This window comes from Monodon monoceros, unplaced genomic scaffold (assembly GCF_005190385.1).
Source record: "Monodon monoceros isolate NGI ecotype Baffin Bay Population unplaced genomic scaffold, NGI_Narwhal_1 Super_Scaffold_18, whole genome shotgun sequence".
Classification (NCBI taxonomy): Eukaryota; Metazoa; Chordata; class Mammalia; order Artiodactyla; family Monodontidae; genus Monodon; species Monodon monoceros.
Genome location: NW_021703774.1, coordinates 126390066 through 126414771, shown reverse-complemented (window position 1 = coordinate 126414771; position 24706 = coordinate 126390066). Strand labels below are relative to the sequence as shown.

At 41.4% G+C, this 24706-nt stretch overlaps 1 protein-coding gene across 1 annotated transcript in view; it reads left to right on the top strand.

Annotated features, from left to right (window-relative positions):
• Positions 1-24706, top strand: part of ROR1 (receptor tyrosine kinase like orphan receptor 1) — a 406932-nt gene that overhangs the window by 365905 nt on the left and 16321 nt on the right. The window contains exons 5-8 of the mRNA XM_029228950.1: positions 4955-5082; positions 7178-7495; positions 8760-9005; positions 23914-24125. Of these exons, the coding sequence (XP_029084783.1) occupies positions 4955-5082; positions 7178-7495; positions 8760-9005; positions 23914-24125 (904 nt within the window). The remainder of the gene's footprint in view (positions 1-4954; positions 5083-7177; positions 7496-8759; positions 9006-23913; positions 24126-24706) is intronic.

Sequence of the window (24706 nt, the reverse complement as noted above, 5' to 3'; positions counted from 1 at the left end):
CATTAAGTTCACAGGCTCATCAGGCCAGGAACGAGGCTGGAAAAATGGGCAGGAACTAGGGAAAGGCCTTGTGTACTACAGTCAAGAAACTGTGGTGAGTCAGAAACTAGGATGAATTTTAGGCAGGAAATGACCTGATCAAGTCTGTGTTTTGAAAAGATCCCTTTGTAACAAGTGACTGATGAACCAGTCTCCCATACCCTCCTTCCTGGTCGGCCTTCTCTGTCATCTCACTGGCCGTAGGCTGGCCCTGGACTGAAGTGCAAGGCCAGGAAGATTGCCTTCCTCTTCACACACGGACCTCTCATCAATTGCCCCACCCTCCTTGTATACAACTTTCAACAAAGATGAAAGTGCCAACAGCAGTTAATAAAAAATCCATCTATACTGAGCTCTTCCTGACCAAGTATGTCATCTCTCCTGGAAGTATTTGAATTTAGAAGTAGGCCAAGCTCAAACAAATGAGTGAACTGTTCATGACGGGAATTCAGCCACGCAGGGATAGGCCCAGATAGATTCTGATAAAGTTGTTTGGAAGATTAAATGAGGTCATTTGAGGGCCTTCCCGATACCCTCACGCCATAGCCCCTCCTGCTCATCTGTATACAGTAAGGTTCCCACCCCCCACCCCCCGCCACCCTGTAACACTTTCTTTCTTTTTCTTTTGTTTTTTTACTTTTTATTTTGAAATATTTATATTTAAGAAAAGTGGCACAAGTAGTATGCTCTTATCCCATTACCCCTAATGTTAATGTCTTGCATCAACATCGTACTGTTACCAAGAGTAAGAAATTAACATTGGTACAACGCTACTAACTAATCTACAGACTTCATTGCGTTTTCACCAGTTTTTCTACGAATATTAAGGGTTTCTTTGGAAATCATGTGTCTAAGACAACAGTTGAGTTTGCTCTCTTGTCTGCCTTAAATTGAGGCACGCTGCAGAAACCCTGCTCTCCCTGGAAACACTAAAGAGAGCGCCAGCAGGCCTCTGATGATCCAAACTTGGCACATCTCCATTTTGGCATCCATTTGGGGTATTCTGCGTCCTTTTACCCCCCATACCCCACCTACCCACCCATCCTTTCTCCTCCTTTCCTGCTCCCCACTCTCAAAAAACTACATCGTGGGCTTCCCAGACCCCACGCTACGCAATGCGTTGTTTTCATTTTCGGAGAGCGCTCGAGAGCCTTGTTCCAGACCCGAGAGGTTTGCCAAGGAATGTGTAGCTATTGACTCCCACTGTCAAACTCCCGTGGGCAGTGTTTCCCCATTCTCGATCCGTGGTGTTTCCTGAGTGGATACTCCTACTGCTGCCACGTTGGTCATCATTGCTGTCAGCTCGCGTGACCATCCCTCATAAGCTCCTTGCTCTGGGGAAGGGGGAGACCCCAGAGGTGGAGGGCAAACTGTGTTTGCTTTTCCCTATCACATGACAGCGACTTCGGAAGGTTGAGGGGCTGGTAACACAGTAACTAAATTACCTTTATGAGAAACAGGAGTGCCCATCACAAAGCTCCCGGGCATCCTGACATCACGATGAGGTAGCTGGCACATGTCTGTGCCAGCTGCTGTGATGAATGGCCAGGATTCCATTTGCCCTCTCCTAGTGCACTTTTCTTCTCCCTAGAATGCAGCCTCAGGCACGCTCGCAGCAAGTGCCCTTGCACTCTTTCTGCCTTGCTGCTTCATGTTTTCAATTTGCTGAGCATGGAGGGCATCAACGATGAAAGAAGAGAAAAGCATAAAGCTGATTAATGTTGGAGGAGCGTTTGTTCCCCTCCAGCCACAGCCAGCAGGGAAAATGGAAAGGATGAAAGGTGATTGCGACTTGATGTTTAAAAGAAAATCTTTTGGCTACCCAGCAGATACCAAAACGTCTTCACAGTAGAAGGCCCCTGTAAGCAATGCAAAAAAGTCTATAGCCAGCCATTTGAAAGGAAGCTGTATACCATGGTTACAAGTGACAGTCTGGGGCAAATCTAGTTCTTCTGCTTGCTGTGTCACATTAGACAAGTTCTTTGCTCTTTCTGACCCTATAGTTTTCTCATCTGTAAAATGAGAATCATTACACCTTCACCTTCTGTATAAGACTGTTGTCAGGATTAAATGACTTAATATTGATTTTATACATAAATGAAATTGAACAGTGCCTGGCACAGAGTAAAGGCTCATTACAAAGCCTCTTATTTATTATTAGGCTGATTTAATTTAAAGTAGTATTGAAAAGTAGGACATCATTACAGATCCAACAGCCTGGTATTCAAGCTTCAGTTTGAATTTTGAGTTTAAATCCTAGCTGCACGACTTACTGGCTTTGTGAATCTGAGCCAGTTACTTAACTTCTCTGAACTTGAGTTTCTCCCTCTGATAAATAAGGATAATAACACTGCACAAGGGGCTACTTTGACGAAAGCACTTAGCATAGTACTCAGCACAAAGAGTGGCAGACACTTAATACATGTTTATTTTTCTAGTGCTGTGGTTCTCCACCACATTCAAATCACCTGAGACCTTTTTAGAACGCATGAATACCTAAGCTGCATCCCCAGAGACTGACTTAATAGGTCCAAGGTGGGGTTTGGGCACTGGTATTTTCGAAAGCTTCCTAAGGAGATTGTATAAGCAAACAGGACTGAGAACTCCCTAGCAGGTGACATTACATACTGGTTTTTTAAACTTTGTTTTGTTTTTTATATCTGTCCCCAAGAGACTAGACAGAATATCAAGAATTCTGGGCACAGTCAAAAATTTAATACACCTGCAGCTCTAAGCCCTTGATAAGAGATATGCAGCCAAGGAATTGCATTCCATTTTATTCCGAGAAACTGTATTCAAAGGGTCTTCTTAGAATCTTGAACTGGAAAGGTGGTAAGAAGTTTAGCCTAAGCCTCACACATAAAATATGGAAACTCCCAGCAGGTCAGGGATTTATATCTGGGGGTAATTCCAGGGTTTTGTCCTCCCAAGAGATATAAATTGAGGCCTTGAGGGTTTAATGCGGGGGAGGAAGAAGTGTTCTCATAATGACACCTTAAAAATCCAGAGCTCTGCTAATGCCTAGGGATAGAAAAGCATCGTCTGTAATAGTGGGGGTGGGAGTTGGGGGGTGCACTCTGGTCTCCGGACTTCAGTCTCCAAGATCCCAAGGCTGCGTCATCGAGAAACTTCTTTCTCCTCATAGGTTTATGATTAGCTACCCAATAAAAGTGGGGCTAATTTTACAACCCAAGTAAAATTTAAGCCAAGAAGGCTTCAACATTAGGATTTGTGAAAGTAAACATTTAGAGTGCTTGCAGGATTTTGCAACATTAAAATTTCAGTGTCTTTATGTCAGGTATATGATATATTCATTTGTACGTGTACTTAAAGATTACGATTTTAAGAGCTTTGCACTGCGAACTATTCAGAGGACTACACTGAAGATACTGCTCCCATCTCCACCTTCAAAATGACTGTTTTAGTGAATAGGGAGTAGAAAGCAACTGAAAACCAGTGTCTTTTAAGGATCAGCTCTATCAGATTTTTTCACCTGGCTTCCTATTCTAGTGGGCTTTCTAGACTCCCTCACTGAATCCTCAGGTGTGGAAGTCCAGGGTCACAGCACTGACCACAGTCGATTTTACAAAGTAGAAGCTTAGTAAATAATTCTCCTTTAAATAAATGTCTTCTTCGGTAACTGTAAGTGCTTTAATAATAATTGTATGTTACCTCAGTGTAGCAGTTTTTAAAAGCTTTTACACAACTTGATAGGATCCTCATGACTGTGACTTACAGGGTCGAGAGGTCAATTATTAGCTTCATCTTATAGGTAAGAAAACCATAGCTCAGAGGACTTGGGAGGTTGCCTAAGGATATGCAAATGTTAAATGTAGAAGGAGAATTTTGTTCTCCTGATTTTTGCTCTAAAGTACTTTAACTTAGAAGCTAAAGAGGAAAAATGATGCTTTGTTCAGATGATGTGTTGATTCCAGCCAGGTTAACGGGGGAGGAGCATCCAGGCTAGAAGTCCGCCCATAAACCTGGCAGATAGCCATCTGCTTGGCTGTGGTCTGCCTTTCAGAAGCAGATTGATATCCTGTACTCTGGTGTCTTGAGCTTATCATAGGCCCTTGTGGGAGGTTTTGGCCTCTGTCCTTTCAAGCTGAACCTGCCATCTTGGGTCCTAATCTCCAGCCATTTGCCAGACTGTCACTAATCACATCACTTTCTGGTATCCCCTTGTCTTCAGAATAAAATCTCTGCCCTCCCTTTTATTATTGTCATTTGAGGCAGCAAAAATTTTTTAAAGATTATTTTTTTTAAGTTTTAGGGGATTATGAAAGCAAGCATCCATTGGCATTTGCTCTGGATTTCCTGGGATTTAGTGACTCATTTGAAATTGTCCGGTCCGTGGTTTGCCATGGACCTCTCTCTGCAGGGTGGAGAGAATAGGTCTCAAGCAGGAGCCACGTAACTGGACTGCCCTCTGGTTTCTTTCCAGCTGCCCCCAGCTTCTCACCCCATGGAGTCTCCTAACTGACATATCAGTCCGAGTGTACCTTGGTGATAACGCGCCCACGCCTTTGTAGCAAATGAAGAGGAAATAATCTGTGCTTAAAAAACGAAAAACTGTAGAACATGTGCCCAGATTTCCAACTCATTCCCTCTTTACTCTTACAACTACATCATCTTCCAGCCCACCACCAGCTGCGAAAATAAAAGTGTTTTCTCCCATATTTAAGGATGATTTTGTGCTTCAGGATGATTTTTCTGGGGGTGAAGGAAACTTGACCGACGTGACCAACAGATGTTTTAAACGATGGAGGGAACTGAGGAAAAAGTCGGATTCCTTCGCCCACTCTTTAGGATACTGTGCCCGACTGCGCCCCCTCGTGACTGTCTGGGGCATCGCGCAGTCAGAGCCAACTGCAAGTGTGTACTGCACCCTCTAATGTCTGTGCTCTGTTTTTAGAGATGAGTATGAAGAAGATGGATTCTGTCAGCCGTACAGAGGGATTGCGTGTGCAAGATTTATTGGCAACCGCACTGTCTATATGGAGTCTCTGCATATGCAAGGGGAAATAGAAAATCAGATCACAGGTAGGTAGCAATGAAATTATATTTATACTTTGCATAACAATTTTTCTCGCCAGAAATTTTACTGAGCTCTTCTCTTGACAAAGGATTAGGCTAAGCATAGGGGTTAGGAGCAGGGCCATAAAAAAGCAGGAGATGCAATCTCTGCTCTGGAATTTACATTAGAATAATTTATTGAGTTTGCCCTTAGAGGAAAAGGAGGCTTTGAGAAGTCTCACATTCATTCAAACACTCAATAAATATTATTGGGTGCCTTTGGCATACCAGGACCTGGGCTGGGCACTGGGGATGTGATGCTGTGGGGAATAAGCCAGGTACGTTTCTGCCCTCACAGAGCTTACTGTTTGGAAGCAACGTTGTGTCGACTGAAAGCAGATGAATTTAGAGTCCATAATTCTGGACGCTAATCCCAATATTGCCATTACTGTGACTTTGGGGAAAGTCTCTTACTCTCCATGGAAATTTCTTTCCCTGTGAAGTGAGCGAGGAGGCAGGATGATCATAAGTCTCTTCCTGCTCTAGCTTTCTCTATTTTACCCTTCACTTTCCTGAATTGAAAGTATCTTTTTCATGGAAATCTAATAGTGAAGCACTACCTAGCACACGTGAGGTACGTAGTGTCGGCCACCTTGCACGATTTCGTACACCTAGTTCTGGTGGTTGCGGCCGCCTGTGCCTCTCCCATTAGTGTAGTTATTATGCCTCTGTGCCCCGTACCCTGGCAACACATTAAAATGGCCTTTCTGAAATTCTAATAAGGTTGCCAGCTTTAGCACTGAAAAATACAAGACACCCAGTTACATTTGATAATTTTTTAGTATATGTCCCAAATGTTTATCTGAAGTTCACGTGTAACTGGGTCCTTTGTAGTTTATCTGGCAACTCTAGGATCTAAGAGAGGCAAGAACAAACCCAAGGCAGGCACACAGAATAGCCAACAGTCCAGAAACTATGTCCTGTGAGGACTTTGAAGGAGCTAAGAGAGGGCCAGGGGAGCTATTTAACCCGAAGAAGCAACTGTAGGAAGATGTATTTGCCCATTGCGAAAGCCCTCAGGCTTTCAAGCGGAAAGACTGTGAAATTCCAGAGTGGAAGCAGGACTGTTGGGGAGGGGCTATTGAAGAAACCTTTCAACCTAGTAAAAGAACATTTGAACATACTTTTTACTAAGTATTCACAAAAATAAATGGGAGTTCTGATATAAATATTTGGTCACCCAATTATATTAATCCTCTCTTGGACATTTTCAATGGACATCAGCTTACTGGAAAGTATTAACATTTTTTTTTAATCCATTTAACTTTTTTAACAAGCATTTCCCAAACTTGTTTGCTTATGGAGCCCCAACTTCTCAAACACTTTTAACATTCTACAGAATTAATGTTCTGAGGAACATACTTTGGGAAACAGTGTACTAACAACCTCTTAGGCTGCCTTGTGAGTATAAGCTCCTTGTCAGTAGAGTTATGCAAAGGCTAGTGCTCTTTTTGTGCAGGGATAAGAGGTTAGGCTAAGTGACCACTAGTATTCTATAATACACACTGGAACAACTGAGTTGTGCTCTTCGAGAACTTCCAGATGAGTTGCCTCATTTTCAGAAGATGGAATAGAAAGTATTCAAGCCACAAAGAAGTTAAACAAGTTACCCAGAGTCATCCAGCAGCTCAGAGGCAAGACACAGAACTAAATCCTGTGATCGGGCTCAGTCACTGCATAAAGCAAGTTCTGCCCTGCAGCTGTCAAATGTTTTAGAAGCCTCACAAAACTAATAAAAAGTACCGGATGAAATGCAAAGTTCTGTTGCTTTGTAGTAAAAATGAAAAATATATTGTACTTTAACCTAATTAATTCTTTTTATTAGGAAACGGTACATATGTAACTTAATCCTGTTTTTTTAACTTTGTAGTCAAAATTATTTTTTTCAAGCCAGTGAAAGTAAGCTGCTTAGACATCTGAAATGAATCTCCTTCTCTTGGCCTTGTCTGTTTGAGCACAGCAGATTCTTTCCAATGTGTGTTTACATCTGATATCTGTTGACTAGATAACCGGGAGAGATAAACCCTGCCCCCGGGAGTTAATAATTGTGTTTGTTTTCCAGCTGCCTTCACCATGATCGGCACCTCCAGTCACTTGTCTGATAAGTGTTCTCAGTTCGCCATTCCTTCCCTGTGCCACTACGCCTTCCCATACTGTGATGAAACCTCATCTGTCCCAAAGCCCCGGGACTTGTGTCGCGATGAATGTGAAATCCTGGAAAATGTCCTGTGTCAGACGGAATACATTTTTGCGAGATCAAATCCCATGATTCTGATGAGGCTGAAACTGCCGAACTGTGAAGATCTCCCCCAGCCAGAGAGCCCCGAAGCTGCGAATTGTATCCGGATTGGAATTCCCATGGCGGATCCTATAAATAAAAGTAAGTGGTAGCCCCTGACCGTCTGTGCTGCCTCGGGGGCCGGCAGCCGCATGAAAACTGGATCTTGATCCCTAGTGATGATTCGTGTTGATAGTCAGATTACCTTCCAATGGGCCAAATACTGTGTGGGGCTGAGCATTCAGCGGGGGATTAGAGGCAGTGCCTATCTTCAAGAAGTTGCATGACGATGATAATTTTAAAATATGGTTTCTGGTTCCTTAATAACTTAAAAATAGAATTACCATACGTCCCAGCAATGCCACTCCTGGCTGTATACCCGAAAGAATTGAAAACAGGTGTTCAAACAAAAACTTGTACGGAAAGGTTCATGACAGCTCTATTCACCACAGCTAAAAGGTGGAAACAGCCCAAATGTCCATCAGTAGGTGAGTAGGTAAATACATTGTGGTATATCCACATAATGAAATATTATTCATCCATGAAAAGGAGTAAAATCCTGTTACATGGTACAACATGGCATGAACCTTGAAGATACTGTCATAGAAAGAAGCCAGACACCATTGTATGAGTCCATTTATATGAAATATCCATAGTAGACAACTCCATAGAGATAGAAAGCAGATTAATGGTTGCCAGGGGCCGGGGGAAGGGGAGAGTGGGCAGTGACTGCTTAAGGAGCATAGAGTTTCTTTGGGGGATAATATAAGTGTTCTAGGATGAGATAGAGGTGAAGGTTGCACAATATTTTGAATGTTCTAAATGCACTAATGGTAAATTGTATGATACGTGTATTGTGCCACAATTTTAAAAATATGTATATGGAGGCTTACCTCCATCCTCCTTCGTCTCACCTCCGTGAAACAAAAGACTTTTTCTGTGCATTTCCCATGTGCACTGGCATGACAATGGCCCTAACCCCTGTCAGAAACCCATAGTGCCCTGCCGCTAACTAACATTTTCTGAGAGCTAGATTCTTTATTACAGGACTCATGTGCAGAAATGGAAGAAACAGTCCCGGCACCATTCACTAGGAAATGACTCCAGTGCCCCCAGGTCCCACCCCGGTTCTGATTCTTTTCTGTGTTCAATATCAAAAATACTTGTGGAGGACTGGTTCTCTTCGTGAAGCATAAGCTGTAAATCCTCCCAGGAATGTCACTGCAAGGCCCGCTCTGTGTCCCATCAGGGAAGCCTCGGCCGTGAGGGTAATCGCATGTCCTCCCTCCAGAAACTGCTGGCCGGGAGCTCCAGCACCTCCTCTGCTTCTCTCTCACAGTTTGGGCTCTTCTTCTGTGTTTTTCAGATCACAAGTGCTATAACAGCACAGGTGTGGACTACCGGGGAACTGTCAGTGTGACCAAATCAGGGCGCCAGTGCCAGCCGTGGAATTCCCAGTACCCCCACACACACACCTTCACCGCCCTCCGCTTCCCAGAGCTGAACGGAGGGCACTCCTACTGCCGCAACCCAGGGAATCAGAAGGAAGCTCCCTGGTGCTTCACCTTGGATGAAAACTATAAGTCTGACCTGTGCGACATCCCAGCATGTGGTAAATACCGTCATTGCCTTTAAAGGATTCAGTCACTTTAAAAGATCCACACTCCATGCCCCTTCCCTTAGGAGAATCGTGTAAGGGGGCAAAGGAGATTGATAGTGTTTGTTTGATCTCAAACTGTTTCTAGGATAGATAAACCTTGCTGCTTTGACATAAAACACGTTTTAGGGTACCAAAGCACACTCTCAAGGAGGAAACTGCTTTTATCCCTGCAGCCATTGTGTTAGTGAGTATAACAGGCACCGTCTCTCCAGAAGTACAGCTTATCACCATCATTCATGTAGTGAAATGTGTTACCCACGATGGTCTGTGTCCAGGTGTACCTTTTTTAGCACAACAGGTGTATTGGAAGCAGAAAGAGAATTGTTTTCCCTGTGTCCTTGAGGACACCCACAAGGGAGGATGAATCTATAGCCATTACTCAGTGATCCAAGGCAACCTGTGGATAAACTGTGTCCTTCGTCTCATCCTTTTATACTGCAGAAGTATAGAAAGAAAATGAAGTTTCTGAATCAGTTTGTTCCTTTTTCTAGAAAATGTTTGGAAGGTAGGAGAAAGAGAATGGAAATGCTGCTGATACCTGGAGTCTCAGACTTTTCTGGAACTGATTCAACTTCCTTATCCTAGTTCTACTGATAATGTCACCTGAGTTTCCCAGGCATAGTGGGAGAGTCAGGATGTCACAGGAAAGCCACACCAAGTAAAATGGAGCTAATAATGATATACATCCAGGGTTTATTGAGAGAATAAATGAGTTGATATCTGGAAAACTCTACAATGTCTGGAAGATAATAAATGTTTAATAAATATTTTCTAGTATAATTATTATATAGTCAATATATAAAGAGGAATTTATTATAATTCGTATGTAGTCTTCACATATAGAGGAATGCTTGCTCTCAGTTTAGCAAATATTGTTTGAGCCCACTATGGAGTCAGGAGTGTGAAAAAGGAAGAAAATACGATTCATGTTACAATCGCAATGCAGTGTGTGTGATGTAGTAGAAGTTAGCACAAATGCTGTGGAGTAAAGAAGAGGAAGCTAAAACATACTACAGAGGTCATTAGGAAAAAGTAATAAAAATATTAAAAGAACCCTTAGTGATAAAAATTTGGGAAACTATTATACTACAGTTTCATTCTTACATGTTACCTGTTACCACGGTATCTTTTCCTGCAAAATGATTTTATAAATGGTTAAACACACTCAGTTTGAGAAAGAGGTAAGCAGACCCTTTTTGTGTCGCTGGGCTTTAAAATGCCTTCATATGCAGCATAAAGAACAAATTACGAAGTTAACTCTTCCAGAGCCACCATTGGAAACATCAAAGCAAATTATCCTGTATTTTTTAAATGGTTTGCACTTAAAATTTATGACTTTTCCCACATGCTATATTCAACATTAATAGGAAAGGAATAAAATAAAATGTAGATTTATAATCATTTACTTAGTTGCCTCATCCCTTCTCCTACACCAGGTAGGTGTGAAGATTTGCAAGAGAGCCAGGTATAAAAGCAATACTTACTGAGCATTTCCCATGTGCCAGGCGTCATTCTTAGAGTTTCAGAGGCTTTATTTACGATAAGGGGGTTAAGAGGGTTAAGAATACCCTCCCGTTGTGACAGGTATTCTTAACCCTATGCTGCCAAGGAAGAAACAGAGGCTCAGAGAGCAACAGAGTCACCCCGCCAGTCTGACTCCAAACTCATCTTCCTGCTACTTCACTGTGCTATCTCAGGAGACTGATGTATGTCCTTAAGGAAACCAAATGAATTATTTTGAGGAAGAAACACATTGTTTACTCGACTCTGGGTGAACACCGTTGTCCTTTAGGTGACTTCTGACCCTTAATTTCCAACCATAATCCTCGTCAGAAGTAGGGAGATAATCAGACATAGCGAACATACTTGTGGTTGCCGGGGGGGAGGGGGAGGGGGGAGGGAAGAATTGGGAGTTTGGGATTAGCAGATGCAAACTAGTATACATAGGGTTGGATAAACAACAAGGTCCTACTCTGTAGCACCGGGAACTATATTCAATACCCTATGAAAAAGAATGTATACCAAGATATGTATATCCGAGTCACTTTGCTATAGAGCAGAAATTAACACATTGTATATCAACTATGCTTGAAAACAATTTTTAAAAATAATATAAAAATAAAGAAGTAGGGAGATAATTTGCTCATAAACTGGAAGATTCGTTGATAATCAGATTCAAGCTTTATTACAATTAGTTTAAGTCAACATTCGAAATGATACCTAAAAAATGTATTGCTTTCCATTTCAACGGTGTTCCTAAAGCAGTCAGACAAACACCCTCTCCAAAAGATGAAAGAAACCCTTGAACAGTCTTTCAGACTGTGGACACAGAAAGAACGACCACCTATATTACCTACCATGTGCCTGCACGGTGCTTTGTACTTTACATCTTCATGTCCATTTAAAACTCATCACCACGCTATGGGATAGATGTTATTAACATATTCCACCAAGGTTCAGAAGGGTTAAAGGACTAGTCTAAATGAGACAACTCATGGGACTGGACCTTGAACCCTCGTCTACTTGCACATAGCTCTGACCAAACTCAAAGCTTGCACTCTTTCCCCAGACACTCTGCTGTTCCCCATTTAAAGATTTTTCATAAATAAATAAAAGAGTGACAATAGGGTCAACCTCTGGCTTTCAGTATACTGAGTCCCATAACATGATACGACAACTAAACATGTTCCCTTGCTAATGAAGAATTCCATCATAGCACTGCTCGGCATGTTATTATTGTATTAATCAGTACAGTGATGTTGGAAACCCTAAGATATTTCTTTCTGAATATCAATCTGCATAATTCTGAGGACTGGTTAATTCTAGTCATATGAGGGATAAATTTAGATGAAAGTTAAATCTGCAGATAACAAGCCAGTTTTCACCACTTACAATAATACTTTTTTTAAAAAGAAATTTTCATTTCATTTGGAAAGAAAACAGTTCCTTTTGAATTCTTCAGGCCAAACCACAAATACATCCATTAAAGGAACAGGGAATCCTTGACATGTGATCAATAAGAAGCTGCTGAGAGGCCAGCGGCTCCCCAGGGTATGAAATAAAGAAGAGAGCAGGTCGGCATCAACTGTTGCTCCAAGGCAAGCCTTCTTGTAATTGCCCCTTCATAGCCCACCTCTAACAAAATAATCATACTAGAATCCTACTTTTCTTTTCTTTTTTTTTTTTTTTTTTTTGCGGTACGTGGGCCTCTCACTGCTGTGGCCTCTCCCGTTGTGGAGCACAGGAGCACAGGCTCTGGACACGCAGGCTCAGCGGCTCCGCGGCACGTGGGATCCTCCCAGACCGGGGCACGAACCCGCGTCCCCTGCATCGGCAGGCGGACTCTCAACCACTGCGCCACCAGGGAAGCCCGTAGAATCCTACTTTTATAACATTTCATTAGAGCATTTGATTTTTTTTCTCATTTCATCCTTACAAAAATCATAAAAGATAAAGCAGGAATTTCCTGCCCTACTTTAACGTATGAGACAACCAAGGCCCAGGGAAGTGGTAGGACTGACCCAAGAACACAAATTAGTTAACAGAAACCAGGTCTCCTATCCCTAGGGCCACTCACTGCTGTTTGTTCTGTACCCGTGGTTCTCAAACAGGGAAAGTTTTGCCTTCCAGGGTGCATTTGGCAATATCTAGAGATATTTTGGTCATCGCAGCTGGGTGGGGTTGGGGGATGCTACTGGCATCTATCGCGTAGAGGCCAGGGATGCTGCTAAACATCCCAGAGAGCACGGAACAGCCTCACAAAGAATTATCCAGCCCAGACGCCAGTAGTGCCAGGTTTGGGGAACGCTGAGACTGAATAAGAATTATACAGTTTAGACTATAGAATATAGCATATTGTATATACTGTATAAGTTATACAATTTAGACTATAGAATAACAATATTAAACAACAGTTAACATTTACTGAGTGCTTACAAAAAGCCACTATGCGAAGAGTTTTTTATGCATTATCTCATATATAATAGTTCTATAACTGTATGAGTTGAGTTTTATTCTACCCAAGAAGAGAAAAATGAGACATAGGTTAAATAACTTGTCCAAGGCCGCATGGTTAATAAGAAGTAGACCCAGGACTCAGAGCTATAGCCAGTCTTGTAAATTCTATGATTTATATATGTGTGTGAGTATTTGTGTGTTTATGTATACAAGTAGGTAGGTAGATGGATGGATTGATAGATGATAAATAGATTGATAGAGATAGGATAAGTTTGCATCTTATAATGAGGTGTAAGCTGTGGGGCATATCTGAAATGAGTTATTTTCCTCCTTCCTCTCAAATGGGATGGAGTCTCATGGGAATGTTCCTGCATTCTTTGTTAAGTCAAAGTTAAGGAGGTTTCAAAATCTCCACGGGGTTTCTCATTTTCCTACTGATATCTTTTGTTTTCATTTCAACTAAGTAAGGCTAAAAGAAGTATAGACCTAATTAAATGCAGAATGTGAGCATTTGTTGTACTTTCTAGAATAAAGGCACTTGAGAACAGTCTGCCCCAGATTGTTTTATCTGTGAACTTTTACTCTAAGACAGAACATAAAATTAAACACAACCAAGTATGTCTGCTGTGAATTCTGGGAATTGGCTCAGCGAGGGCTGTGTGCGTGTGCCCAGGCAGTGCCTGGGAAAAGCTAAAGAACAAAAGATAGTTTGAGCCAGACTTGACCTCTCATATTCCCTGTCTTTTCTTTCCTATCCCAGGCATCCAGCAATTAGAATGGTTATTATTTATTCATTCACTTACTAAAACCAATATGTGTTGAACTTCTACTACACTTTAGATTTTGCTAACAAGCCACGCCCTCGTGTAGCTTACAATCTAGTGGAAGAATCAGATGAAAAAAAATACAAGTCACATTAAGCACTGTCTTACAGTTCCCAGCGTTAATGTGTGCTGTTATGTGCTTTTCTGTTTGTGCCGTGATGTCTGCTGTTGGTTGAACACTGTGCTAAGTTCTTTACAGCAGCATCTGGCCTACGACTTAGCTGATGCTCAATAAAATGTGCTGAGTTAACCCTCATAATAACCACATGTTAAAGGTATCTCCTCCATTTTACTGATGGAGAAACTGAGACAGTGTTATTTTTACTAAAGCCAAGATCAGATCCACGGGACTCAAGGTCCAGCCTCTGTCCACCATGCTACAACTACTTAAAGGACACATTCTAGCTTATTCAGAGGAATAAACATTCCTTTATAATTTTCCTCTTCCCTTTGATCCTTATGAGCTCTCTAGGTCTTTGATTTTCTTATCTGAAGCTGTACAGATGCAGGAATGGAGCCCCCAGCCACAAGACATCTACTCTGAGACCCCAGGGTGCTCTACTTAGCCTCAGCCTGATAGGGACTAGGTCCCCTGGCAGCTCCACCCAGGCCTCACAGCGTTTGTCCTTTTCCCATTAAGCCCTAGATCTCCTCCCTTCCTGGCAGCCCCAGGTCCCCAGTCCTCAGAGTTGGCCATCTTCTGTGAGATCCTGCCTGCAAACCTTCATTCACTACGCTCTCACCTCTAGTCACTGTGGCCACCTTCCAAGCCAAATACTGTGGGCTGGGTGGAAACAAAGTTGAAAAAGAAACATTTGCCTCTGGTCTTTCCAGCTGGCACCTAGGCACACCTGCCAGCTTCACAGCTTCACTGTGGCCCTTATCATTGCTTTTCTGTGCAGCCCTGAGTGGAGAACTGTGGAAAATATGTTTCTTTGGGAGCTCCTTTTGCAATGACGTAGCCATTTGCCCTTGTCCGTATTCTACCACATAGCTTATATTCTGTCTGTCTCCCCAACTAATTGAGATCCCCTATTTGTTTCTTTCTTGAATTGTATGGGGAGGCGGAACCTTGATTACATTCATGTTTTCATATTCAAACCTTGGCCCTTTATTTCACTCTAGATAAGTCCTGAGCCACAGTTCTTCCACTAGCCAGGCCAGCATGTCCGATTCACCTCTAATTAAAGGTTTCTCCATCTACCAAACAGCCAGAACTTCCAAACAGCAGTAGAATCTAAGTCCCTTACATACGAACCTTCAGGTTGTGAACTTTCAAAGATGCAAACTCACGTTCCATCAGCGTCAGGCGTGAGTGAACTTGCAGCTTGCCCTCCGTCTCCTATTGCTGACGATCCTTCAGCTCTACCATCTCCCACCTCCTCTCCCTCCTCCAGTCAGTAACTCTTCTTGCCTGTTCACTCGATGCCAGCCCCTGGATGCCGGCTGTTGTGCTGCACTACTGTACTTTTCAAGGTGCTGTAAGATTAAAGATGTTTTCTTTATTTTCTGTGTTTGTTTTTAATATATTATTTGTGTGAAAAGTATTATAAACCTATTACAGTACAGTACTATATAGCTGATTGTGTTAGTTCGGTACCTAAGCTAACTTTGTTGGACTTAACGTACAAATTGGACTTACGAACGTGCTCTCAGAACGGAACACGTTCGTATGTAGGGGACTTACTGTGTTGTTTTTACACCTAAACCAGCTTCACTGAAGAGTACCCATTGATAAGAAAGTAGTGAACCATTTGGCTCAATTTGGAGTTTTCATACCTGGCCTGTTGCTTTTGTATTTCCTTTTAAGTCCTTGCCTTGCAACGGTTTGCCAAAGGGCACGTTGCCCAGTTCTGTACCTGAATAGCCCTGACTTGTCCCATAACCTTACAAACACCCGCCCTGGGTTCTGCTTTGTCACAAACCATTTTCTCCAACGTGGTGGTTTACAGTTTGGGGCAAGGCAGATGCTTTCCAGATTGCGAACATTGCAGTTTTTAACTCACTCTGTCAGCAGCCTTCTCCCATATTTCACAGAAGACCTGTTGTAAGGCAATTTGTCTTTCAGCCATTTCTTCAAACCAAAATTGAACATTACAGTGAATTGGATGGTGGGGAGTGGGGGGAGGAGGTAGGAGGAAGGAATAGAGTACTGCTTTGTATAGTCTGAAGTTTTCCGGAAGAGCTATTTTTGTGCTACAGAGATTTTCAAGATGTACTTTGGTCTCCAGTCTCTATATATTTTCGACAAAGTAAAGAACAATAGTTACCGAAAACTTATAACTGAGTCATGTTCTATAAACATTTTTCACCAGGAAATAATTTTCTCTCAAAAGTTTTTTTATTGTCCCCAGTATGCATTGAGTCATTTACGCAGTGTGTCAGCTACTCCAGTAATAAGCTTTTGGAAGCCCTTAACCCTTCGGGCCCAGTACCACGCCAATAGGAAATGCTGCTCATCTTGGACTTTTGGTGGCAGAATTCTGCTATAACACCACAATGATTGTTGTTATTGGCTTTGCATCAGTCAAGATTCTGGCAGGAAACAAAAGGCACAGGCAAATAGACTAAGAATTTTATAAAGAGATTGTTTTTAAAGGTGTTGGCAGAGTTGGGGTAAACCAATGAGGTACAGGACCTGGGGCTAGCAGGAGTGAGAAGCATTACCATTCTAGGCCTGGAGAATCAAGGGAATGATCGGTTACCCCTCCCCATAGAGTACAGCTGAGGCTGAATAGAGGGCTGTCCAGTGTGTGCTGTGGCCTTTGGTGGAGGGATGCAGAACACACCAACCCTACTCTCTCTTCTTGCCCTGGGGTTCTTCTTATCATACCAATGCCTCCTATCAGCTGGACATAACTGGAAGCCAGAGTCCATTACTCCTGTACATAGAGGTCAGCCTCAGCATAGAGCTGGATAGAAAAGGACTAAGACTGGACCAGAGGACACTCAGGGAATATATTCATCACTGGCTTGAAAACAATTGCTTCGTAAGAGAGTCCGAAGTTCAGTAGGGGTCTAAATAAGGTATGTCAGTCAACTCAGTTTATAAGATCAGAGAATCTTGAGAGGAACATAGAAGTCAACCAGCCTCTGCTTGAACATGCCAGAGACCTCCAGAGACAGGGATATCTCTCTACACCAAAGTGATTATGGGGTGGCTCCCCCCGCTCAAAATCTGCCTTTGTATGCCAGAAACTAAAACTCGTATGTGAAATCTCCTGAATTTTTTTTAAAAATGTGAGCCACTAATTCAAACTGGGGTGGGGCGGGGGGGAAGCCTAGTAAGGAACAAGCATATTTACTACATCTGGTTTTTAACCTCTTGTGTCATTTCTCATCCAAATGTGAAGACATCTATTGCATCCTTCTTCGATTTTTTTCTTTGGTCTAAAGAGCATGTAGCTCTTCCCACCTTTCCTTCCCCATCCTCTTCCTTCTCCTCTGGATGTTTCCTGCTCCTTCAAAGTCCTTCTTAAAAACATGACTCTTAGAGTAGAAAACTTTTGATGTCTTTTAACCAGAACCGACCAGAAGAGGACCATGATATTCTTGACCATGACTCAGTCCTGCCAATGAAGGGTGTTTCGTTGCTATAATGCCATCTATGAAAATTTTTTGAGCAATTTCATCATGCTGTTGTTGGGTCCAACTGAGCCTTCAAGTCTTCACTAAAACTTATTAGTCTTCTTTTGTTTGTTCATTTGTCTTTAATTTGGTTACCTCCAAAATTATTTAGTAGATTTGCTGAATCGTGGACTTCTCTAAGCAAGGTCTTTAACCTAATTCCAAGCTATCATATTTATTTGTAAAATTTCAACTGTTGGTTTAAGGGTCATTATTTTAGCCTGTTGTGTATGAATCTCTAAAATTTTATTTCTATAGTCAGTTAGGTATCTTCCCTAGATTCAGGCCATTTTCAAATTTGATAAACATATCACCATCAAGTAGTTGATGACAATGTTGAACAGGAAGGTTCTCTCAAGGACAGCCTTCTATAATTTGACGTTGTTTTGCTGATTAACACTGTTAGGGTACAGCCATGTGGTGAAGTACAAAACCATCTATTGATATTACTATCTAGCCCTCCATCTTTTGTCCATAAGGATATCATGCATCACCTGATCAAATGCTTTGCTAAAGTTTAACTGTGCTTGGTCTACCACTCCAAAATAATCCTATCAAAGATGAAAGACATTTAATTTTATAAAACTTATTGGATTTTGGAACTTAAAAAATTAGCTCAACTAAAAAGTGCGCAAAGGACTTAAATAGACATTCCTCCAAAGATGATATACAAATGGACAACAAGCATATAAGGATATGCTCAACATCACTTATAAAGATTAAAGCAATTAAAGAAATCAAAGCTACAATAAGATCTCACCTCGTACCCATTAAGATGGCCACTATCAAAAAATAGAACATAGCAAATGTTAGCAAAGATGTGGAGAAATTAGAACCATTTTGCACTGTAGGTAGGAAGCCAAAATGTTGTAGCTACTATAGAAAACAGTATGGATATTTCTCAAAGAGTAAAAAATAGAATTACCATATGATCCAGCAATCCCACTTCTGGGTATACAACTAAAAGAACTGAAAGCAGGATCTCAAAAAGATATTTGCACACCCACGTTCATTGCAGCATTATTCACAATAGCCGAGAGTAGGAAGCAAGCCACATGCCCACCAGTGGACGAATGGATTAAAAAAAATGTGGTGTACACATACAATGGAGCATTATTCAGCCTTAAAAAAGAAGGAAGTCTTGTCACATGTAACAACATGGATGAACCTTGAGATTATACTGAGTGAAACAAGCCAACAAAAAGACAAATAGTATGATTCCACTTATATGAGGTATCTAAAGTAGTCAAATTCCTGGAAACAAAAAGTTGAATGGTGGTTGCCAGGGTCTTGGCGGAGGGGGAAATGGAGAGTTGCTGTTCAATGAGTATGGAGTTTCAGTTTTGCAAAATGAAAAAGTTCTGGAGACCTTCTGTACAACAGTGTGACTATACTTCACACTACTGAAATGTACACTTAAAAATGGTTAGGATGGTAAATTTTGTTATGTGTTTTTTACCATAATTAAAAATTTGTTTTTGATTTAAAAGAAAAGTTTAGCCCAACTCTTTCCTTTTATAGAGGAGAAAACTGAGGCCCTGAGATTTAAAGAAACTTTTAGTGAACTCGTGTGGATTCTAGTTGCTAAGATTTTTTCTCAAGTGCTCACAAATGAGTTACTGCCCCTAACTTAATGTGGTTAAAACATTTTCCAAAGAGAAAAATGTTAATCACTGTATGTGGGCTATTCAGAGTCTTTTAAAGAATTCGTTTGAGAATACATAAGGCAATAGATCATCTACTTAGTATTTCCATTATCAAGTCAAGAGAGCGAATGGCTGGACCCAGCATGCCAACTGAAGGCCTAACTACCACATTTTCTCCTTCGGCTTCCAGGTATACGCCTAAATATCACCAGTGCAAGCCCCTGTCTGCCACAGACCTGCTTATTTTGTAGTTTTCGGATAATAAATGGTGGCTATTCCTGTTTGTTTTCTATGGTTTTAAATTTTTTTTCAGACAAGATCATAATTCAACTTGTTTAATTTCATTTGAATTCTAAGGTTCTATAAGACTCCTTCCCACCTTTGCCAGATTTAAGATCTGAGCACTTCCGTGTTTTAACTCAAAGTAATATCCCAGATATGTTTCACTTCATAAAAGTACCTCTTGAATGAGAAATTGTGTTTACCTTGCTTTAAGCCCCAGGAGAAGAAAGAAGTATTTTTTCTCCATTATATTTAATTACTAATCAAAGTATTGAATATCATTGTAAAAATAAAATAGGAATGTCAGATGTGAACTGTGATACCAAATTGTTGATTTTTAAAAGGAAATTAATCATGTGGTCTGGACTAAATTGTTGGTTTCAAAAATCCCAAGTATTTAACTTGATGTAACTAAATATGTGCATTTAACTTTTAAACAGTTATTCCAAAGTATTAAAAATCTTCCCCATTTTAATTTTCAGCCAGTTTTCTTTGCAGTGCCTCGGAAGTGTCCATTACCCTTTAAAGTGAATAGTAAGAATAATGTCCATTGTTCTTGTGTGATTCTTTTTAATAGTATAGTTCCCACTAGATATTAGTCCTTACTGAGAAGGAATCTTGGAATCTTAAGGAGAATGATGAAAAACAATTCCATATAGTATTTTAATTTTTATTAGCCATATAATTTAAAAAGCACAGAGGCATCGAAGACAGACTCGCATTCCAACCCTGACTCCACCACTTCCTAGCTTTGGCAAATTTATCCTTTCTCAGCCTCAGTTTCTCTGTTTGTGAAATCAAGATGACCCAAAGTGCTGGGTTAAAATGAAGAATAAAAATGCTAGGATATTAAAAAGGAGTTGGTCAAATGTTAGTTTTCTAATTTTCCATGAGTAAGGTTTAGTTGTTCTGTGGAATGTTTTGTTTTTTGGGGGTTTTTAATATTTTTTTAAATTAATTTATTTATTTATTTTTGGATGCATTGGGTCTTTGTCGCTGCGCGCAGGCTTTCTTTAGTTGCGGCGAGCAGGGGCTACTCTTCATTGCAGTGCGCGGGCTGCTCATTGCAGTGGCCTCTCGTTGCAGAGCACAGGCTCTAGGCACGTGGGCTTCAGTAGTTGTGGCACGTGGGCTCAGTAGTTGTGGCTTACGGGCTCTAGAGCTCAGGCTCAGTAGTTGTGACACACGGGCTTAGTTGCTCCGCAGCATGTGGGATCTTCCCGGACCAAGGCTCGAACCCGTGTCCCCTGCGTTGGCAGGTGGATTCTTAACCACAGCACCACCAGGGAAGCCCCTGTGAAATGTTTTTATATAAAGTTTTTTGAGCCAGACACCGACTCCCCTTCTGGCCAAATGCAGAGAGCTGTGTGGGAAAGGAAGCATGTCATCAGTAAGACTTACAATAGGCCTGAATTTGTTTTCTGTCACTTCCAACATGGCCATGTAGTGTTCTGCTTGATCATTTCACTTGGCAAGAAGACATTGTGCTAGTTTTGCATATCCTCGCCGTAATCAGAAGGAGCCAAGTCTGACGATGTTTAAAGGATTTAGCTTCTTGAAGTTTGTTCCCTGCAGACCTACAGGGGGATTTGTCCCAGACCTCCCGTTTACAGTCAAAGGCGTTCTGTGAATAATCTGATACGGACTAGGTACAGAATAGACTCCTTTGTTTGCCAGACAGGTGAGAGCCCTACTTTCTCTTGTTGCTAAAAATGTCGGCCTGAAAAATGACTAGCGTTACATTCGTACTAAATTAGCCTCGTTCCTTTTGTAATCTTACCCTCATAATGATTTCACTGAGAATCCAAGAATAACAAGAAGAGCTTACCCCCCTAGGGTCCTGAGAAATTTGAAAGTATTTTATAATGTTAACGCTAAGCATAACATCCAACAGCTATGCAGCAGTTTTAGATTTTCCGAGGTTCTTTTGTGAACATCCTCTCTCACGTGAACTAAACAAGATGGGCAGAGCAGGTACCATTATCCTCCTTGAGTGACTGAGGAGATGGAGGGGTCAGTGAGGTGACTCTTGCTTAAGGTTATTTAGAATTTCCTGCCCCAAACTTTTATTTCCTGAATCTTTTCCTACTCTGAGGGTGGGGGGTAAACATTGGGTGATTGAGTTGTAACAGGTACTAGAATAGATAGTTTCTATGTTACTTCACTTATGGTTTACAACAGTTCTATGAAATAATCCCATTTTACAGATGAGTTTGCTCAGAGTGGCCAAGTGCCTACTCAAGGTTACATAGATAATGTCAAAGGCAGTCTTCAGAGGCTTCTCACTCTAAAACATAATCTTCCTTTATTCTGCTACATTGTCTATATAGATATAGCAATCTCTCTCTCTCTATCTGTCCACCCACCCACAGACAGGCAGACACAATTGTTACTAAAACACCCGAGACCCAGTTCCTAATGACTAGAATGATTAGAGTAGCCTCCAGAGAGTGTCTACCTGCCACAGCATACAAAGCGGGGAGTTCAAAAGCAGAGTACCTGGCAAAGCTTTTGTGTTATTCCCCACCTTTCAGACCTCCTTCATTCTTCCTACCTGTGTGAAACAAGAAAAATCCTACCATGAGAAAATAGGTGCAAAACGACAGCCACTCTCAAAGTACTGGCGGTCTAGTGTAGTAGCTGGAACAGGAGGTGTGAAGCAAGACCAACAGGAGAGGAATCCAAGCGTTGAATTACTAGCTGCAGGTCCTTGGGCAAGTAAATTAACCACTCTGCCCCTCAGCTTCCTCACCTGTAAAAATGGGGATGAGGATGGCGCCTACCTCATGGGGTTGCTTGTAAGGATAAAATGAATGAGTTTTGAAAAGTGCTTAGAATAATACTTAGCCCATATTAATAATAACAGCTAACATGATTTTCTGCTGGTAGAAAACACTCAAGAAATATTAAAACGATCATTTTTATTATACTCAGTCAGCAGATTTTACCCTTCCCCAGCCCCTCTGAGGGTTAACCCACAGATCACAGTCCCGGCACCCAGGTTTTGGTGCCCCTTCCTAATTTCTTGTGTTGAGTGTGATTAATTACTGCCATATCTCACTGAACAGGTTCCCGAAGAAGGTGTTGTGTGAGTAAAGACTATGTACAAGTATATTCTCACTTACCAAGCTTTGCTGGGTATGCAGCTTTTGACCTCCCCACTTTGTATGCTGTGTCAGGGAAGAGGGACTGTTGGGCTCTCTTCACCACTCTATCCATACTTCCCTTGTAGTATTTCCAATAGCATATTGTAATTACCTTTTCTCTGTTTTCCTTAGCAGATCACGAGGTCCTTAAGGGCAAAGGACGTGTCTTAATTCATTTTATATTCCCAGTACCTAATGGAGTGCTTGGCAGTAGTAGCTGTTTGTTTATTGACTGACTGAAACAAATGGGGGGATGAGGGAATGGATGCATGGTTAATTCTTTTAAGTAAATAATCATCTCTGAATTTTGTGTCAATCTGAATTTTCACACTTTGGATTTTCTTAAAGCTAGATAACTGATAAGGTTACTGGTGATCAGGACATGTCATTATGCATCCCCTCTAATTACTGTCCCATAATGCTTGCATTGTTTTGCCAGTCAAATAATTCATTCATTTTAGTCTATGCCCAGGGTATTTAGTTTAATGGTCAGACTCAAGCCAAAAAAAAGAAAAGTATGTGTCCTTGTGTCCTTCTATACATATTATATTCTTTTCCAAGCAGTGGTAACAGTGGATGTATAAGATTTCAAAAATGTACTTCAGAGGGTTAGCACTCATAATTATTGAGTTCATATGAAATCATTTAAGAAGAATTCTTGGGTTTCAAAAAAGTGTCAAGTTATACAGTGATGCTGTGCAAGAGGGAATTGTAGACACCATCCAAAACAGATACTTCACTTTTGTGGATGAGAAAAACTGAGACACAAAGAGGTGAATGATTTGTTCAAAGTCATACAGCTCATCAGAGACTGGCCTGGCCCTGAGTTCAGGTCCCCATATTCTCAGGCCAGTGGCTTTGTGGACCCTGGGCCAGGATTCTTTGGTGATATTGCTTCTGGAAGATGCAGGACTGGCCCTATATGTCCAAGCCAGCCAAGACAAGGGCATGATTTCTGGAACACCACGTTGCGGTGTTTGATTTGGGCTGGCAGCCAATGGAAGAAGACCCCTGGGGTCCACATTAATGCTCTTAGATGTATACAGTCCATCCATGTGGCGTTTAACTTTTAAGGTGTTGGAGAAATGCAGGTCTGCTGCTGAAGAGAGGCAACATCAGAGGGGGGACCCACACACACACGAAGTCTTCACAATGTCCCTCTGCAATTTTTAAACGTTTGAACTTTAAACTTTTCAACTTTGATAAACTACACTGAAGGTTTGATGGAAACAAATTGTAATAAGCAAGGGTTCTTTTTTCTCACAGTAGATTTGTGTGTATAGAAGAATAGGAGGACATTTTAAGCTCTGCCATGTAATATTATTCCATGTTATTTGAACTAGTATAACTTTTGCTGTTTTCCATTTTCTACACCCAGATTCAAAGGATTCCAAGGAGAAGAATAAAATGGAAATCCTGTACATACTGGTGCCTAGTGTTGCCATCCCCCTGGCCATTGCTTTGCTCTTCTTCTTCATTTGTGTCTGTCGCAATAACCAGAAGTCATCGTCACCGCCTGTCCAGAGGCAGCCAAAACACGTCAGAGGTCAAAACGTGGAGATGTCAATGTTGAATGCGTATAAGCCCAAGGTAAAACTAGCAGTCCTGAGCTGCGCTTATTCTATAGACTTCAAGTTAAAGCAACATTTATAACCCACCCAAGCTTAGAAATCAAATGATATAGAATCAGAAATTTTATCAGTGCTAGAGTTCATTTTCAGCATAGCCGTGCATTTCTAACTTTGTCCAAGACAGCTTGAGTATACTTTCATCAGTGTGACCAATTCGGTGCTGGGCCCGTCCTAGCACTACCTTACGTAGAGTTTGGGCTGGAAGGAATTCTTATGAGATCATCTCTTCCAGCCCCTGGGGACTCAGAATGTGGACTATTTTTCCACATTTTAAAGAAGGAAATTCCATTCTCTTCCAATCAAACTGAAAGAGATGAACAGAGAGAGAGAAATCAGACATTGTTTACTAACTTCACTTTCAAAAAATCCTTTTGCTTCCACAGCAGTGCCCAGGTATTAATACTACTGTACTGTACACTTAAAATGGTCAATTTTATGTTATGTGTTTTTTACCACAATTTAAAAAATCCTTTTCATGCCTAACCTAAATCCCTTTCTCTTCGGTTTAAACGTATTTTAAGAGAAGTGTTGTCCTCCCCA